At 44.2% G+C, this 20863-nt stretch overlaps 1 protein-coding gene across 5 annotated transcripts in view; it reads right to left on the bottom strand.

Annotated features, from left to right (window-relative positions):
• Positions 1–7721: 7721 nt before the first annotated feature.
• Positions 7722–20863, bottom strand: part of arhgap24 (Rho GTPase activating protein 24) — a 440920-nt gene continuing 427778 nt past the window's right edge. For all 5 annotated transcript variants that reach the window (XM_078213984.1, XM_078213995.1, XM_078214006.1 and 2 more), the window contains one exon: positions 7722–8586. In XM_078213984.1, the coding sequence (XP_078070110.1) occupies positions 8343–8586 (244 nt within the window). In that variant the 3' untranslated portion in view covers positions 7722–8342. The remainder of the gene's footprint in view (positions 8587–20863) is intronic.

Raw genomic sequence — 20863 nt, 5'->3', positions numbered from 1 at the left:
CCAGGAGAGTTTCCTGAAACAGTATGTGGATAGTCCAACGAGGGAAGGGGCCATACTGGACCTGGTATTGGGGAATGAGCCCGGCCAGGTGGTCAATGTTTCAGAAGGGGAGCAGTTCGGGAACAGTGACCACAGTTCAGTAAGCTTTGAGGTGCTGATGGATAAAGATAAGTGTAGTCCTCAAGTGAAGGTGCTAAATTGGGGGAAGGCTAATTACAACAATATTAGGCAGGAACTGAAGAATATAGATTGGGGGCAGATGTTTGAGGGCAAATCAACATCTGGCATGTGGGAGGCTTTCAAGTGTAAGTTGATAGGGATTCAGGACCGGCATATTCCTGTAAAGATGAAGGATAAGTATGGCAAGTGTTGGGAATCTTGGATAACGAGAGATATTGTGAGCCTAGTCAAAGAGAAAAAGGAAGCATTTGTCAAAGCTAGGAGGCTGGGAACACGCGAAGCAAGTGTAGAATACAAGGAAAGTAGAAAGAAACTTAAGCAAGGAGTAAGAAGGGCTAAAAGGGGTCACGAAAAAACATTGGCCCGCAGGATTAAGGAAAATCCCAAGGCTTTTTATACATATGTAAAGAGCAAGAGGGTAGCCAGGGAGAGGGTTGGTCCACTCAAGGACAGGGCTTGGAGGGCCGAAGGGCCTGTTTCTGTGCTGTAATTTTCTTTGTTCTTTGTCCTTTGTTCTGGTGAGGGGGAACACTACACGCTTCAACACCCGCCCATCCCCTAACCATTCAGTGTCCCTATTTCTCCTGCCCATCTTTCATCTCACTTCTTGACAGTATGAAATTCAAACTCACCCTTGCAGTGCAAAGGAGGACATTCATCCATTCTTGGCACTAGATCCAATCCCCCGGATGGAACCCACGGCCACTTAGCTCCATGGTGACCTCCATCCAAGCTATCATGGTCATTTGTAATGGCCTTTTATGGCCATCTGCTGGACATAGAGGCTGCAGTTCTCTGGCCTCATCAGGCCTGGCTCAGAACATCTTAGAGTGGAACTGGGCTGGACAATCGTGGGTGAGTGGTTGAGCGCATTTTGTGCCGGCGTCAAACCTTGTCGGTATCTTCCCACCCACTGCTTCCAGATGTAATCTGCTAGGTGGGCATTGCCAGGGTGTTGGAGGCAGTTCCAGGGAGGCTGGAGCCTGAGGAGAGATGGGAGTGTTCATGAAGGGGAGCATGAAATGGGGAGTTATGAAGGGGGGCATGAAGGGGATTATTAATGGGATGTAAAGGAACAGTCATGGGGGAATCATGAAGGCGGGGTGATGAATGTGGGGTCATGAAGGGAGGCTTGGGGATCAATAAGGAGGGCATGAAGGAGGTGCATAAAGGGGGGGGGGTCAAGAATGGGGAGGTTCATGAAGAAGGTTATGAAGGAGGACCCATTGGGAGGGGCTCAATGTCCCAACTCTGGTGATCTTTGCTGGGAGAGGGGTAGTTAAACATCCCTTCAGTGGGGGTGGGGAGGGTCCCAGATGTCCTTGGGGAGGAGGGAGAATCTCAATTTCAATTTGAGATTGGGACGCCCTTTAAGATGGTGCGTGATCTCTGTGAAGCCAGTTTTACCAGCGTATTTAAGCCCCGCCTCTCTCAGAACCAGTGCAAAATTCACTCTCTGCTGGTGCGTATCACACCTGTTTTCCTACTCAAAGGAAACGTAGTCATGTTTTGGGAAAATTCCACCCAGAATCTCTGTATTCCTTAATGGCCTCAGAGCGAATTGTTGCTGAATTGTAGGGTGATGCATTGGGTGGATTGTGACATCGGTGGCACAGTGGTTAGCACTGCTGCCTCACAGTGCCATGGATCCGAGTTCATTTCCCTGCTTGGGTCCCTGTCTGTGTGGAATTTGCATGTTGTCCCTATGTCTGCGTGGGTTTCCCCTGGGTGTTCCGGTTTCCTCCCACATTCTGAAAGATGTGCTGGTTAGGTGCATTGACCCGAACAGGTGTCATAGTGTGGCGACGAGGGGAATTTCACAGTAACTTCATTGCAGTGTTAATGTGAGCCTTCCTTGTGACTAATAAATAAACTTTAAACTTTTACAACTGAATTCATTGATGCCATCAATTGATCTTTTAGGAAGGTGGCGATTTCTTCTACCTAGATGCAAAATGTTTTGCTGATATGCTAGTTTTAAGGAGATAGTGGTGTCGTGGTAGTGTCATAGATTAGGAATTGTAGATGCTCAGGCAAATGCTCCAAGGTCCTGGGTTCAAATCTCACTGGGGCAGTTGGTAGAATTTAAGTTCACTTACCTTTTTAAAAAATCTGGAATTTAAAGCTAGGATCGCAGAAGAAGGAGTCGGCCATTCAGCCCATGGAGACGGCTCGGCCGCTCAATATTATTATGGCTGACCATCCACTTCAATGACTTTTTCCCACATTATCATGCATACTGGTACAACCCCTTGTGGGTGTTGATAGTAACTAACCTCTGGGAATCTTCATCCAACTCCAACTGCTGGTAGGTGTGACTGAGATCTAATTTGGTGTACTTTAGATTCCTGGCTCGTTTGGTATAAAGGTGCTCAATTTTCGGAATGGGGTATCTGTCTATCTGAGCTCCTCCATTGACTGTTAGTTTATAATCCTCACAATTTCTGCCAGTATGATCCAGCTTGGGGATAGGGACAATGGATGAAGCCCATTTAGAGAATTGTACAGGCTTTATAATACCAACATTTTCCAAACTCAACTTTAACCTTAAGATGAAGTGCATAGGCTACTGAGCGGCATGAAAGGATTAAGAATTCAGACCGGTTTTGGATTTAGCCCCCTTTATTTATCTTATTTCCTTTTGGAAAACCTCAGAATATTTACACAGCAACTCCTGAAAACCCACGTTGCATTGGTTTAATATTTCCAACTAATTTAATTTTAACTGCTTGAGCCAATCACAGCCCATTAGGCAAGATCTGTGACCTTCAATTAACAGAACAGGTAACTGTGCTGTTTGGTTCTTGTAGGGCACGGTAACTGTTGCTGAAATGTCTCTCCTGTATACGTAAACAATATGACCCCGACTCACTCAATTTCAATGGCTGGAGGCCTTTTTGAAGGTATCAAACTGCTTGCTCCCCTTTGACTGTGGCTGCGGCTGTGTCGATTTCCAAGAGATCTGCTGTTTACCATCAAGGCTATCTCTATAGGGGGCACTTTGCTTGTTTGAACCTGGTTTAGGGTATATGACTCGGGTCCCTTGTCGGGCTCCTCATCCAGTTTTTTGAAAAGAGTTAAACTAACTGTTGTGAGGTTTTTGTTTTGCACTTTCACTCTGCATCATGCTTTTAAATGACCTTTCTATTATATCTGTAACATACATAATTTCTCTACCAGCAAGCCTCTTGTGAGTGCTCTCACCCATATCAAAGACAAGCTTCCGGCCTCATTGCTATACTCCCCTTCTCGGGCTCTGCTACACCCACACTCCAGCTGTTCTTCGCAACAGCTGTTTACCACAAAAAGCAGTTCACCTCATTGGCATGCCTTATAATTCAGTTACGCCCTGCTCAGTGCATTCGCCTGCCCAATCCCTCGGACATTCACCCCTCCACCTGATGTGTGTCAACAGCTGTATGGTGTTCACCAGAAAGTGCCCCAGTAGCCTGACCACTATCCTGTCCCACCGAGGTGAATGTATCCATGCTGGTGAATGGGGCAGGCGGTGCCTGTGTCGATTGGCTGTTGCTTTCCTCTGATGAGTTGACAGGGGTTGCAGTGGGGTCGCTGCCTGAGGGCTTGACCTCATCGGGTTCAGCTCCTGCAAAAGAAGAGACAGTGCAAGGGAGGGGCAAGTATCTGGGCAGCTCGCAACTTACTTGAGGAAGTAATGAAGGTTTTGTGACTCCTCACTTCTGAGGCACATCCCGAGCTGACTCAGTCACAGCTCTCTCCTCTGCCTCCGGAGAACTCCATGGCTCACTCCTCGGAGGAAGTCAGGGGATGCAGCTCAGGGACACCACAGCCTGATGGCCAAAGGCTGCATGTTGTCGGTGGGGGAATGGTGTGAAGGAGCAGGTGGCATATATTGGCACCGTGTCTTGGCAAGCTTGGGTTGTCACGCGGGGGGGGGGGGGTTAGTTTCAGAGGGATTGAGGATGGTGCTGGGGGATGGGGAGCTGGACACTCACAGGGTCTGGTCCGGAGGGAGTGGACAGGATGAGATGGACACTCACCCTTGCTGCCCAAACGAGGTCATTCATTTTCTTGCATCACTGGACGCCGCTCCTCTGTGTCAGTGCATAGGTGCTGCTGCCTGCAGCCACTACATCCCAGGCTGCATTGCTGTCCTGGCCCCTGGGTCATCTGCCATTTTGGGGGAGTAAGATGGCCTTCCTCTCCTCCACAGTGTCCAGCAGCTGCCCTTACTCTCCCTACGCTCACTGGGCTGCCATCCTCCCGGCGTGACTGAACGTGTGTTCATCATTAGTGTTTAAATGAAGCTCCCCCTTGTTAACGGCACACAGCTGCGACCACTTGGGGTGAGTCATGCACCTAGAGCCTCCATAACAGCGTATTCCACGTGAAGGCTCTTTCAGTGTACTAACTGTTGGGAGATCGTGATGCTAAACATGCCTGAGAGGCTGGCGCGGATCACTCTGGTTTTCTCGGAGTTATGACACTTAGAAAATTTGGGGGAAAGTTTCGCTGTGTGTCTGGAGTATCAGGCGATGTTAGACTCCTCACTAAGCTGTAAGTTTGTGGGCCACAGACTGAGCACTACAACCTTTCACTTTTCCTCTGTTGTCGTTTCATTTGCTACAAAGAAATAACATAACCTTTTGATATATTGTCCCCAGGTTTCCACTTCTGGGTCAAACGATTCAATCTTTTCAATTAAAGACATCTTTAAGTGGCATATGTACCTTGCTTTTTGATAGTTTCAACACTGAACTCTCCTCCCTCTCTCGCTGCACACAGTGATTCCTGAAGACTAACGAAAGGTTTTCCTTATTGCCAGTACAGAACTGAACACATGACTACTCTCCACTCCTCCCTGGTTCCAACTGGATACCCTCCCCGATCCAGGATATGCGCCCTTGCACCCGATTGGCTTGACGTTCTGCGCTGCCTCTCCATAAGGTCCGATCACATGGCCCTCAGGGATCGCATCCCCATCTCCCTGAGCAGGGCCACACTACCACAGGTAGACAGGTAGAGACCTTTCCCCTTAATAGAGTGGTCAATAACCAGGGGGCTTCGTAAGAAGCAGGAGATTTAGAATGGATTTGACCAAAAACTTTTTCACCCAGAGAGTAGTGGGAATCTGGAACTCTGCCTGAAAGGTGGCGGAAATGGGAATCCTCACAGCATTTAAGAAGTATTTAGATGAAACACCATAGCACACAAGGCCATGTACCAAGTGCTGGAAAATGCAATTAAAATAGATAGGAGTTTGGTGGTCGGCACAGACATGATGGACTGAAGGGCCAATTTCTGTGCTGTAAAACTCTATCTGTCACTCTAAAGACTGCATGTAGAATTTCAGCTGTTAAACAAGACTTTCTGCCCTTCCTAAATATTGCAGCTCCTGCATGCGGTTCGGGTGATGCAAGGCTCCCAACATCAGAGCCACTCCCACCGTGTGACTGGGTTCCGATGGCTGCTTCCTTCCCATGCCAGAATCCTGACATCTTCTGGACCTTCTATTGGGTGCCATGACCTTACCAATAAATTCAGCCCATGTCCTTTGGAAGGGTGAAGCAGCATGAATCACATCTCCTTTGATAGTTTCTTATGAGCTTTGATAAAAGTTATATTTAATTAACATCAATCCACTCCTGGATTCATAAAAGCATGCATAATATCCGCTTGCATAATCTACCACGGGTTCAAAACACAGTGAAGGATTTGTTGAAAATTAATCTTACAGTTCTGGATTGCTAGTGTTACTTAGTAACACCATACTGTAAATGTGAAATCTGCTTTTCAAAGGAATTAAAGAAAGTCAAGGCACAGCAGAAAAGAGTAAAACTTTGTTAGGCTATCAGGTTAAAGAACAAAGAAAGAACAAAGAAAAGTACAGCACATGAACAGGCCCTCCGGCCTTCCAAGCCTGTGCCGCTCATGATGCCCTGACTAAACTAAAACAAACCTTCTGCCCTTAGTCGGTCTGTATCCCTCTATTCCCTCCCTATTCATGTACCCATCCAGATGCCTCTTAAATGTTGCTAATGTGCCTGCTTCTGCCGCCTCCTCTGGCAGCGCGTTCTAGGCACCCACCACTCTCTGCGTGAAAAACTTCCCCTGCACATCTCCCTTAAACTTTCCCCCTCTGACCTTGAACTGGTAAAGAACAAAGAAAAGTAAATCAATTGGTGCATAAACAGAGGAGTTGATGCCATGCTCATAGAGGCATTAAATAGACACTGAAATGATCCAATGTGGTAGGCAGCGCATTCTGCATCAGAAGTGTACTGACTAAATCTTGATAAAGGCTGTAGACATTCAGGATTCATGACTGTAATGAACATTAGGCCTTTAGCACATGAACAAGGATTTCAGGGCCCCTTCCTAAAATGGGCTCCTTGAATGCAGCCTGCGCAAGAACTGCTTTGTTCAAAATGACCAAGTCATTCCCTGAAGGCTTCTCCCAACCAAGTTGAAAGAAAATTAGCTGAATGCAGAGACATGAGGAGTTAGAGTGTTTCTCCTGGTTCCACATTAGTCCCAAAGTCCATTTCCAACTCCTGGTCAACAGCTGTTTTCCAATTCCTTCCCCACATCTCGGCTTGGGTCACTGTCTGTGTGGAGTTTGCACATTCTCCTTGTGTCTGCGTGGGTTTCCTCTGGGTGCTCCGGTTTCCTCCCACAGTCCAAAGATGTGCGGGTTAGGTTGATTGGCTATGCTAAAAAATTGCCCCTTAGTGTCCTGAGATGCGTAGGTTAGAGGGATTAGCGTGTAATATGTGTAGGGATATGGGGGTAGGGCCTGGGTGGGATTGTGGTCGGTGCAGACTTGATGGGCCAAATGGCCTGTTTCTGCACTGTAGGGTTTCTATGATTTCTATGATCTCTCCCTGAGCCTACCTGCTGGCCACTTCCAGGGGCATCTTATGTCTACATCTCTATTGAGCACTGACTCGAAACGTTGGCTCTATTCTCTCTCCACAGATACTGTCAGACCTGCAATTTTCTGTTTTTGTTTCAGATTCCAGCATCCACAGCAACTTGCTTTTATCTCCAGTGAGCTGCCTGGGAATGTGCAGCAATAAATACTTAAAGAAGAAAAATATTAAAGGATATAGAAAAAGAGAAAAGAAATGGGACTTTGATCATAAAATCCAACCTGGAGCTTGCACTGACTGATCAGCCAATGTCCTCCTGTGCAGAGATTTCTATGATTTTATTTGACTTTAATCTTGAACCTTGCATCTTGATTTTGATGTGATGGATATACAACTCTCATGCATTACAAATGGGGGCTTATGTTGAATCGAGGCAGGAGGAACCCTTTAAGATGAATGTTCTGCCAGAAATAAAATACTATTTATCGAAACATTTGCACTGAAGCAAAACTGTTGGTAAAATCAGTGCTTGAGAAAATGTCTTTCCTGCAAAATCTCCCCATTTCCATGTATTGGCAGTAACAATAAATACAACCTGTGAATACAGAATGATTGGATGTGGGGCTTGAAATCTTGTTTGGCTCTGACACGTTAAATTACGTGCTGGAAAAAAAGCAAGACACTTACAAAAAGGTTTAGGTAATTCATTTGTTATACTTTTTTATAAAATATGTACACTTTTTTGGTCATGAACAAGTAAAATGGCACATGAAGCATCGGCACGCTAGTCAATATTTTAACTTTATATATCCCATCGCCCATTCCATAACCTTAAAATTCTTCAGTATTCTCTTGTCCCCAGCGAGAAAGGGGGGGGTGCCAATAAAGAATTACAAAACAGGCCAACTGTACCACAATGCTAAAAAATAGCTTGTTAAGTGCAAGTTAAAAAGCCTTGATAAAAAGCTAGATTGCAACACAATAATATTAACTTTAGCAGTTTAAATACGAGGCTTTTGTTAAAAGTTTCCTTTTTTCAGTTTGACATACATTTTCTGATGGGTGCCACTGATTTTGTTTTCATTTAAGCTATATACACAACCAGCTGTAACACTTAACAGTAATATAATTACATGGAGCTTATAGGTTAGAATAAGATGGTAAGTATACAATTAAAATACTGGCAAGTACAGTTGAAATGTATTTTTTCCTTCAAAGTTTTGAATTTCAATGAGTGCTATCGCCAGTCAGGTGACCAGTCACCTGGCTTTTCTCCCCCCACCCCCATCCATTGTCCTGATCTCTTGATCTTCACTGTATCCAGATGGTATTACTTCTATCTGGTCTTCGTGTCTCCACAGTCAGATCGCCAAACGTCGAGAAAAATTGCTCCATCTCTTTTTGCAACATTTCGTTGCGTTTCTCGGCATCCTCCCGCGCACGCTCTGTGTTCCTCATCTTTATTTCCACCATGGTATATTTCTTCCTTTCCTGGTCCAGTTCCTCATGAAGTGTCATTACCTCAGATTCCAGCTCAATGTTTCTCTGTTCCAAACTGCAACAAGAATGACAGGGAAATGATCAAATACTCATGCTCATTTTGATAGATGCAACTATTAGATTGGAAGCTGACCACATTCCTCTTGCAAAGACTCAAGTTTATCAATGTTATTTAAACAAGACATTTCTGTTTACGCCAAAATGACATACATGATGGATAGATAGGATAATGGCAGCAAACTACACGAGAGGGAGTTAGAATTCATCTTTCTGCCTGGGTGTAAATCTTGTTATAAAGCCATGCTTTATAAAAATGACATTATGAAATGACTAACTAGAAACCACTGAATTGTTTTTTAAGAAAAGGCTAAAACCACATTTCAGTGACTTCAAACTGCAATTCCTAAGATGGCTATAAGTTTGCATCATTGTACAGAATACTATCCATTAAGATGGAGCTAACCTGTCTCGAAAACACGAGCAGAGACAATAACCTTGAAGAAGTGTGAATGGGATCATCCTAACCCTTTCACAGAACATTCCAGCAATCACCTGACTTGGCATTATAAGTAATCACCTCAGACAATGAACTTGATCTGAGAAATGAATCTACCCCAGCCCTAATCTAATCAAACTGAAACCACCTGCCTGGAATACACCAATCATGACCATATTTGGGTCACAGGTCAGCTGGACAGGTTCTTATGACAAGCCAACTAACTCTTTTCATGTTTAAGAAACTGTTTGCTGCAGATCAGAGACAGAAGCAGAAAAGACCCCTGTGTGGGCCTCACTCTCTCTATCTTTCAAGCTTGAACCTGTCTATGGTTTGACCATCCAAGTGCCAAGAGATTTTAAAGAACTCAACACAGCAGTGCCCATCTGTAACTTTAACCTCCTCAGAAAAACCACCAAGCTCAGCCTGGATCTATCCAAGCCATCAACTTACACAAAGCATATAATATGGATTTTAAAATATCACTTAATCTAACCTCCCACTCTGTTACCTATCGGCGTATGTGAGAGAACTTGGAGTGAGTGTACATGCAAAAGTTGCAGAACTTATATTATTTTTCTTAAACAGAGTTAAGAACAATAAATGCTATTTTCTTTTTGAGAAACTCAAGGAACCTTGTATGCATGTCTCTTGCAGTTGCAGCACGTGAACAATTAAACATTAACTGAATGCATATCCTTTTTAAACTTGTTTTATCAAATGAGTGCTCGGAAATGAGGGGAGCCATTCTACCTCTACTCACCTGATTGTCACAGTCTGATGTGATGGATTGACTGCCCATTGTGCAAACCAACTGATATCCAATCCAATTTGATTTAAATGGTTAAAGAATTAAAATGGGGTTGTTTCTGTAATATATGTACACTTAAAAACAGATAGGGAGAGAGAGATAGAGACAGGAAGAGCTAATCTTATATAGCATTTCTCAAGGATTAGCTAGTGTTCTTTCAAGATCACTCCCCAGGTACTGCCTATGGAAGTAAGTTGAATAGATCCTGATGTGAATCATATTTCGATATCCCTTGGGTGCAGGAGGTTTCCACATTGCTTGTAAATTTCTGTCTCTATAAGCCTTTTTTCTCTCATTTTACTATTTTGAAATATAACATCTGAATTATATAGGACATTCTGAAAACAAGCTTGATGGTAGAATTTACTTTGAAGGATTATTTGTTATTAACATGACTGTGGTTTCACTCGGTTCTGGTGTCACTGGACATGTGATTGAAAAGATCAATTTTGGAATGATTTCATTTGATGCTTCACAGCTCGGTAGGAATTTTAAGCTCATGGTAATATCTATAAAAGGTAATGAGAACGGGTTTCAATATAGAAGCAGATTTTGTTTTATTCTCCCCGAGTATCAGACTATGCTGATTGGAAATGCTTGGGGGAATCTCATTCTGCGCTATCAATGAGATTTAAGATTAACATTTGCAAGGCAAAAAGGAGATTTCAGCAAAACAATTAAACGTTTCATGGTCCATGCTCTCTAACCTGATAGCAAAGAAAAATAAAATTGCAATTGCTTAGCTGACAAACACATACACGATGTTGAGAACTCATTCTTACATTGGACAGAAGCCTAGGTGAAGGTAACAAATGGCCTGATGCTATCACTGAAACCAAACAATCTCAGAACACTAATGGTACATCTGGATTTCACATTAGCAGAAGCCTGGAATAATCACTGGAGAATGTGGAGCATTAGGATCAGCAGTGAGGAGGCTGATGATGATAATTGTGCTAGCATGGCCCCTTTAAAGGAGCAATTCTTAAGAGCCACGCGATTGGGCTGGACACTATGGAGAGGCAGCGGAGGAAGCCAAGCTAATCTGGCGCAAGGACGTGTGTCCTGGGTCGAGATGGAGGCCAGCTGAAGCCGGGGAGGAGTGGAGAGTAGTCGTGTGTTCAGTTCTGTCAGATCGTTGTTTGTATGTAGCTATTTATCATTGGTAGTAAACCCTTTATAACTTTGAGCCACAACAAGTGGCCTTCGAAGTTATTATAGCAGCAGCAAGGGACAACTTTCGTTAGCCGTTAGGGATCGGAGTGTGCAGCGAGAGGGGGAGGAGAGTTGAATGTTGAAACTGTCAAGAAGTAAGGTACATAAAGATGCCTTTCATTGGAAAAATTGAATTATTTGACCCAGAAGTGGAAACCTGGGGACAGTATATCGAAAGGCTGCGTTATTTCTTTGTAGCAAATAAAATCACAGCAGAGGAAAAGCGAAAGGTTCTTCTGCCCACAGTCTGTGTCCCACAAACTTACGGTTTAGCGAGGAGTCTAATGTTGTCTGATGCCCCAGACACTAGTCTTTTGACCAGATAGTCAAATTGGTCAAAAATTATTTTAACCCCCGACCGCCGATCATTATGTTGCAATTAAAGTTTCATTCGGCTATCTGGAAGCTGGGGAGACAGTTTCAGGTTTTGTGGCCATATTGAGAAGGTTAGCAGAGCACTGCAAATTCGGCCCAGCTTTAGGAGAAATGTTAAAAGAGTGTTTGGTCTGTGGTATAAACGGCCTCATCGTGCAGAAGTTGTTACTGGCTGAGACCAAAATCTCTTTAGAAAAAGCTGTGGATTTGGCCCAGATGACTGAACGCAGTGAGTAGGGTGTAAACGAGTACAGGGCATGCCCAATGGGGTGAACCGTTTGTGCTGGAATACTGCTGATGTGAGGAATAGCTCAAGTGCAGGCACAGCAGAGCCTGAGTAGGGGGGTACAGGACTGAGGCTGGAAGCCTGTTTTTGATGGAGGGGACAGTACTCCCAAGAAGCTTGCTGATGTAATTGGAAAGGTCATTTATAAGTGTGGTGCATATGGATGGCATTTCACAATAATACCAAATCAAGTTAGGTTGCCAATTGCCACTGCAAGGGTACAGAAGTGGGCTCAGCTGCGTAGTTACACATTCCAGTACGACCCAGGGACGCAAATATCAAATGTGGATGCACTCTGCCGTTTACCTTTGCCGCAGACAGTGTCATCACCACCGGTCCCACAGGAAATAGTGCTGGCGCTGCACCTGATAGAGACTTTGCCGATCTCAGCTAAACACAGCCTCTTAAGGGTTAGCGGAACATTGTACAAATGTTCAAATCATTGATGAAGAAACACATTAATAGGCCTCTACCTCTACGTATAGCCAGTTTCTTGTTGACATGTAACACCATGCCAAATGCAACCACAGGGGTCGACACCAGCCAATCTACTAATGGGATGCCATTTATAGACACAGCTGGATATGATATTCCCAGATTTGGTGGGGAGGGAGAAGGCTGGACAAGTCTCCCAGAAAGAAAATCATAACTTACGAAAAAAAGACAGAGTTTTCCAAGTTTATGATTTAATTCTGATCAGAAACTTTGCAGCAGGGCTGACATGGGTGGCTGGAACAATTGTGGAAAGAACAGGACCTGATTTCTACGTTGTAGAAATATAATGTCGTCCTGTCAAAAAACACGTAGACCATTTGAGGGAGAGAGCTAGGCCTGACACAGGTAATCAAGATGATCCCTGCAGGAGATTTGGGTTTAATAGTGATGGATACAGAGATCCCATTTGTAAATGTGGAACTGGAGCAACCAGCAGTTTCTGTCACTGAGGAGACAACAGCTACAGAGGAGGATCTCAACCCCAGATTGATGAGTTTACCTTTCCCAACCATCTGACAAAATACATCATTTCCCCAAGAGTATAAAACAGAATTGAAATGTTCTATCAGGGTCCAGAAGTCCCCAGACCAACTGAGCTTGTGATGAGTTTTCCTTGGGTATTCCTGATGTCTTGTTTAACTGTGCGTGCCTATGTTTAATGATGTTCCTTTTGTTTCATCCACAGTTGAACTCAGGAGTTAGGGGGGAGGAGAGAGTGTGGTAATGTGACCCCTTTAAGGGGTCAATCCCTGAGGGCCACATGATAATACTTTTGGAGTTGCAATGCAGGACGCCAAGCCAATCAGGCGCAAGGGCGTGTATCCCGAGTCCGAGAGGATTCTCAGCTGGAGCCAAGGGAGGAGTGAAGAAGTTGTATATTCAGTTCTATCTGACCCTTTATATTTATCGTTGGTAATAAACCATTTATAACTTTAAGCCACAATGAGTTGCCTTTGAAGTTATTAATGTTGAAGTTTGACTGCTGATACTTGCAGGTGCTTTTGACTAATCCATTGATGATATTTGTGATTTGAACCTATCTGAAGTTTTCCTGCTCTTACAGGCTGCAAGCTTCTGTATAGCCTTTACGTGTAAATCAATGTGTTGTTTTTCACTAAACTGGTGAACAAGAACACTTTCCAAGTAAGAACCCCAGAGAATTTCACATCATATTGAAGGACCCTACTGAAGAAACAAGAAAAGAATGGGACTGTTCTTGTGAAGGAGGATTATACTATACACACTGTACTGTCTACCTTTGGCTATGAGGCTTCATGCCATATACAAAATGTAATTCTGTCTGTACAGGAGCTATTGCATTTTCCAGCTGCCGCAATGAGCTTTACATTGGTAGTCGACACAACAATGAGTCGGTTATGCTCAGCTGCCATCCATGGAAATCATAGTTGTTGATTTCTTTTAATGAAAGAGCAATGCTGAGGTGTTCAGAGATATTTCAGATGCTGCAATGATTCAGAGTCTCAAGAAGCTGTAATTTGCTGCCAACTGGCCTGTGCATAATATAAATTCACATTCTTCCACACAAGAGCAATACCAAAGGTTATTGAATTTCTCATTACGATCTTGGAATGAATGAGAATTTCAAGTGAGGGACATCTGGATGTATTCATTTCCCCAGAAGCTACCCTCTGGCACCAGTACAGCTGGGAAATGGTAATGAGAAAGTCTGTTACAAGACAAAAGCTGCTTCTTTCAGTTCATCACTTGTTTGTTATGTTTTGTACAATTGAAAACAGCAACAAAGCAAGAGCAACACATGTAGGGGATTTTGAATTGATGCATCTCCAAAGGCTATATACTGCAAAGCTTTGAAATAGGATTTGGTTTTCAGTTTCCAGTTTTGTGGTACCTGGTTACTTAACTCACACAAGGCTAACTTTCTAGGCATGTGGAAATAGTTAGGAAAGATAATAAAGGCTTGAAGGTACAAAATTAAAATGGTGTCTCTTAATGCAGCCATTTAGTTCAATGCCACTTCAACTGGCTGATGCAGTGATTTAAGACACTTGTGAGTTCCATGTCAAGAAACAATCCAGGAAAGTTCTGTTTACTGATCAGGAAATTTGATTTCTGCCCAAAATGGGCGTGATGTTGACAGAGAGGTGCTCCATTTGCTCAGCCGTACTTGGGAACTGTGAGCACCGAACTGTTTGCTGACTATAACTCACCAGTTATTGGACAGTGCAAATTGGAAGGCTTCTATGCTGAGGTGGCCTACATTGGATCTCACATGGTTGGAACTTGCAGGGATGCCATGAGTGGACTTATTGTGCTTGGAGTTTTTTTTGTGGGAAATACCACTTACTTCTCCTGAGCAAACAAGCTAAAAAAATCAACATTTTCTCAGCTGTTTTGTGGTCCCTTTAAGATCTGCTGGTTCAGCCTCCTAACACTTGGTACAACTAAGTGGACAACGCGCAGCGCACACTTCTACTTACATGTTGTCACTGGAGTCCTGCAACCAAGATATGACTCTGATTTGCAATATTAAAGAGCCATCCCTGCATTTCAGGTGTGGAGATGCTGGCATTGGACTGGGTTAGATGAGACTCACCTGATGAAGGAGCAGCACTCCGAAAGCTTGTGATTCCAAATAAACCTGTTAGTCTTTAACCTGGTGCGGTGAGCCTTCTTACTGTGCCCATTTCAGGTGGACAGTGGAGCTCATCCATTTACAGATCCACCTGTAGCAGGCAGGCCTTGGGCATCTCAGGGCTGGCAAAATTTCCAACTGCTGGATATTCATTTTTCAGTGACAATGGGACAGCTGTGAGTTAAACTCTTCACACCCGTGTCAACCCACCTCAGCCCTACCACTAACCTAGGTTTCAACCTCTACCCTAGTGTATCACTCTTCATAAATAATAATAAGCACCAACAGACACAATTATTGGGGCTGTGGGAGAGGAGATGGGACAATGTTCTATGTCAGATATTGTTCTGACATGAGGCACAGCTGAAACAATCACTAGTGTAACTAAAGCACCAGACACTGGAGTTCCTTATCAACATTCAGTCTAAGTTTCTTCGTAAACCTCTGTTTTATTATTTTGTGAAGTAAAAATGGACAAATATGCTTCTATGGCAGCCATTTCAAAATTGAAACATGAAGAGCAAAGACCTGCTAACTTTGACTTTCCATCTGATTTTTTTAATACTGAGAATAAGGCAGCACAGTGGTCAGCACTGTTGCCTCACAGCTCCAAGGACCTGGGTTTGATTCCTGACTTGGGTCACCGTCTGTGTGGAGTTTGCACATTCTCCCCATGTCTGTGTGGGTTTCCTCCGGTTGCTCCGGTTTCCTCCCACAATCCAAAGATGTGCGGGTTAGATTGATTGGACATGCTAAATTAACACTTAGTGTCCTGGGGTGTGATAGGTTAGAGTTATTAGCAGGGTAAATAAGCGGGGGATAGGGCCTGGATGAGACTGTTGTCGGTGCAGACTCGATGGGCCGAATGGCCTCCTTCTGCACTGTAGGGTTTCAATGATTCTATGATTCCAATAACTGGTCAGATTAGGAGCAATTTGAATTCCAAATGGTGACATGAGTGAGCTATCTGCACAGAGCTGCAGTGGGAGGTGTGGTCCAATATAACAGGCAGGCCTTTTTAACATTCTACCAGCCAAACGCCCAGACAGAACAGGTGTCCCGAGACAGTCCAGAAGTCACTAGGCCCATAATGAAACATGTTTTGATAAATAAAGTGGGACTATGGAGAAATGTTTTTGGGAAGAAGGGGGTTGGGTGGGGAGGTTGGGAAACCTTGGGTAATAGCCCAAATGTACCTTGCGACATTTAGAGGAGCATTCCTGCTCATATGTTTTATATTTAGCTGACAGGGCCCCTGTGTGTCAGCTTTTACTGAGGGGATTGTCCATGTCACACATTCCTGGAGACATGGTGGACGAACATGGGAGTGAGCAAGCTGACAGAACCCAAATTTGATTCTTCCCCCCTGTCAGGGATGGCCATATAGAAGTTAAATCCCACAAAATCTGCTGACCTCAATACCCTAATCATTTATAAAACAACAACAACTTTGTATTTATATAGCAGCTTTAATGGAATAAAATGTTCAAGGTGCTGCGCAGGGTTATCTTAAAACATAAAAGCCACTTAAAGAGATATTAGGGTAGATGAAGAAAAGTTTGCTCAGAGAAGGGTCTTTTAAGGAGTGTCTTAAAGGAGGAACGTGAGGTGGAGACGCAAAGAGGTTGGCAGAGGGAATTCTGTCGCTGAGGGCCAAGGCAGCTGAAGGCCTGGCCATAAATGGTGGGGTAATTAAAATGAGGGATGCTCAGAGCAGCACTGACATCTGCGAGGGTGTGAGGTGGGAAAGAAATCGCTGAGGTTTAGAGGGGTAAGGACATGGAGAGATCTGGAAACAAGGATCAGAATTTTAAAATCAAGATGTTGCTAAACCAGCAGCAATGAACACGGGGTAATGCGTGAACGGGATTTGGTACAAGTTAGGAGCATGGGCAATTTCAGATGACCAGATTATGTGACTGGATGAGTAACCTAGGAGACCTGGCAGTCTGTGAATTCCAATAAGTTCATAGATCTGGAATGTAAAGTTAGTTAGAGGTGACCCTGAAGCTCAGATTTTTCAGAAAAATACCCAACCCAATGCCAGTTATGAAAGGAAACCTGCTGTGCTAACCTGATTTGTGTAGCAATCTGGCCAACTCTTAAGTGGCCTCTGAAATGGCAAACTACTAATAAACTAAAAGAAAGCGCAAAACCAGAGGAATCACCTGGCAACAACCTCGGTATCGAACACATTCTGTGACTTGTGCCAAAGTTTGGAGAGCTGTCCCACAGACAAGTCAAGTGATAGATAGTCTGATGTAATGACTCCCAGAGAATCATAACCTTCATCCAATGTCCCAGACACCACCATCACCATCCCTGGGTATGTCCCATCTGCAGGGCAGATCACATTGCACCCGCCACCCCCGCACCCTGCTCCACCCCCCCCCAAATCCCCCACCACCAACCCCACCCCAGCTCCTCTTAGAGATGCCACCACAGTAGTGCACAGTGGACCTTGTCATCCTCAACATTGACCCTGCACTCCACGAAATCTCATTGCCTCAGTACAAATGTTAATTTAAGGAAACCATCAGCAGATTACCGCCTATCTTTCTCCCTCAACTGAAAAATCACAAGTACCACTTGTAAGGGCGCAGAATGTACTTTGGCTGAGGGACTTCAATGTCTATTACCAGCAGTGCCTATGTAATGCCACCACTAGCTGAGTGCTGAAGAGCGTAGGTGTCAAACTGATCTTGTGGCAGGTGGCAAGAAAAAAACCTGCTTGTCCTTGTCCTCAACAACCTACCTGTCAGATGCATTTGTCCATGACGGCATAACGAGGAGTGACCACCACACTTGTGGAGGTAAGTCCCATCTTCACAATGAGGATACACTTAATGATGTTGTGTGGCACCATGCTAACTGGGATAGATTCAGACTAGATCCAGCAGCTCACATTTGGGCATCCACCAGACTCTGTGGACTATCAGCAGCAGCAGAATTGTATTAAACCCCAATTTATAGGCTCTATCCCTTACTTTACCATTATCTTAAGTGACCCTGGTTCAATGAGAGGAGCATGTAAGGATCAGTATCAGATGGTGCCAACCTGGTGAAGCTATAGCATTGGACTAAATGAATGATAAGCAGCTCGCACCCATTGGAGGTCCTGTCAGGACTACACGATCCCACAACAGGTTAATCAAAGCTCTGAAGTCTACCTGTGAATGGTGGTGATTCGACTTTCTCTGGCGATAGCCATTGCCTGACCCATTTATAATCCATCAAACAGTGCGCACGTCTGAAGCTAGAACTGGAGGTTTAGACTCATGTGAAAGGAACATTTGTGCCACACACATGCCAGACAATGACCATCTCCAACTGGAGAAGATTTAACCATCTCCCCATGACATTCAATGGCATCACCACTGTCGAATCACCCACCTTCACCATCCACTGACCAGAAACCTAACCAGTCCAGCCACATAAACACAATGGTTGCCAGAGCAGGTCAGGTGCTGAGAATTCATTGGCAAGTGACTTACTTCCTGACTCTACAACCTTCACTATGTACAAGTCAGGAGTATGATGCCTGGATGAGTGCAGCTTCACAAACACTCAATAGGCTTGACATCAACTAGAACAAAGCAGTCCACTTGACTGACACCCAATCTATCAACTTAAACATTCAGACCCTCCAACACTGGATCACAGTGACAGCAGACAGTGACAGCTGTATGTACTATCTACGAGGTACAGTGGAGCAACTCATTAAGGATCCTTCGATAATACCTTCCCAACCTGTGACCTCTACTGTCTTGAAGGTCAAAGACAAGAGGCAGAGAGGAAGACCACCAACTGCAAGTTCCCCCCTAAGTCACTCACCTTCCTGAGTTGGAACTATATCGCTGTTCCTACACTGACACTGGGTGAAAATTAAAGTTTATTTATTCGTCACAAATAAGGCTTACATTAATATTGCAATGAAGTTACTGTGAAATTCCCCTAGTCGCCACAGTCTGGCGCCTGGTTGGGTCAATGCCTAACCAGCACATCTTTCAGAATGTGGGAGGAAACCCACGCAGACACGGGGAGAACGTGCAAACTCCACACAGATAGTGACCCAAGCCGGGAATTGAACCCGGGTCCCTGGCGCTATGAAGCAGCAGTGCTAGCCACTGTGCTACCGTGCTGCCCCTAGATTCTAGAGCTCCCTGCCGAACAGCACTGTGGGTATACTTTTGCCACATGGACAGCAGCAGCTCAAGAAGACGGCTCATTACCACGTTCTCCAGGGTAATTAGAGATGGGCAATAAATGCTTGACTTTCAAATGACACCCACTTACCATTAACAAATAAGCAAAAGAGAAATATGGTTAATGATGACTAATTCTGTGTTGCTCTGCACCAAATATTGGTGAAGGCAGTCACTCAGGCATCCATAGTGATTACGTGGATCAGGAATTAGCATTCTTGAATATATTAATAAGGGCTTATTACCTGTTTCATGACACCTTGGGGCAATATGGCAGCACAGAGTAGGGCAGGTGCCTGGCCTGCTCCATTCAGCATTACCTTGTCCATATGGATGCCTGGAAAGCCACCTTCACTAATACAAATTGGGTGCAGAGTGTTGTGCCCCAAAACTGGTCCTCGTTGTCCCTTTTCACTGGCGAAAGGGGTACAACAATGATTAGCCTTCCTCACAGCATTTCCAGTTGCCATCATAATTCTGTGCATCTCATCAAAATGATCTCTTTCAATGCCCCTGATGGTTCAACTCAGTAATGCCCGAAGTTCACTCCCTGGCAGATGTGGCAATTAACAATCTCAACTTTAGAGGAAGGAAAAGGTCTGTCATTAAGTATAACAGCACAGAAACAGATCATTCAGCACATCATGTTGTTGTTGTCCCACTCGGAGCCACCTTGTTTAACCTGATTCTGTTTGCTCTCTATATTCACTTACAGCATAGAATTCTCAGTGCAGAAAGAGGCCATTCGGCCCATTGAGTCTGCACCAACTCTCCAAAAGAGCATCCCAAACAGCTCTTCTTTTCCACCTTATCCCCATAACCCCCGCGCATTTACAATGGTTAATCCCCCTGACCTACACATATTTGGATACTAAGGGGCAATTTAGCATGGCCAATCCACCTAACCTGCACATCTTTGGAGTGTGGGAGGAAACCGGGGCACCCAGAGGAAACCCTTGCAGACACGGGGAGGACGTGTAAACTCCACACAGACAGTCAGCCGAGGTCGGAATTGAACCAGGGTCCCTGGCACTGTGAGGCAGCAGTGCAAACCACTGTGCCACCCCTTATTATTCTTTACGATAAAGACATTTGTCTCACAAACCCTTTACTTCTTTTGTGATCAGCTTAGAATTGTGCCTCCTCATTACTTTTTTGTCAACCAGATGAAACTACCACTTAATTTATCTGATCAGAATCCTTTATAATCTTGAAGATCTATTTCAGCCTATCCAACCATTCTCACCTGAAGTGGAAACAGCCCAAATTTATCAAGTCTTTCATCATAATTGTAATCTCTGAAATCTAGAAACACCCAAATGAATATCCTTCCTATAATGGGGTGCCCAATGTGAAATACTCCAACTGCAGCCTCACTAAAGACTTCTTCAACATCATCACAGAATCATAAAAAACCTACAGCATAGGTGACCATTTAGCATGTCATGTCTGTGGCAGCTTTTTGAACAAGTTATTCAATCAGCCCCATGCCTTCCCCAAACCGCCTTTCCAAACAGTTCTGTATTTGTGGTCCTTTTCAAGTGTCTATTCAACTGTTTTTAGGGTTACTTTTCTGCTTCCATTCCAGATTTGAACAACTCTGCCGATTAGTTTAAATCTGAGCCCCTTGTTATTGATCTTCCTGCAATTGGAAACAGTTTCTCTTTATTTACTCCATCAAATTCCATCTTAATTTTGAACACATCTATTAAATCTCTCTTTCACCTTCTCTGCTCCTAGGAGAACAAGTAGTCTCTCCAATCTCTCCAAATAACTGAATTCTCTGAATCCTAGGTTCCAGTAAATCATCTCTGGACCCTCTCCAGTCCCTCACA

This window comes from Mustelus asterias, chromosome 1 (assembly GCF_964213995.1).
Source record: "Mustelus asterias chromosome 1, sMusAst1.hap1.1, whole genome shotgun sequence".
In the NCBI taxonomy this organism is placed as follows: Eukaryota; Metazoa; Chordata; class Chondrichthyes; order Carcharhiniformes; family Triakidae; genus Mustelus; species Mustelus asterias.
The sequence above is the reverse complement of the archived record's forward strand: the minus strand, read 5'-3'. Positions and strand labels throughout refer to the sequence as shown.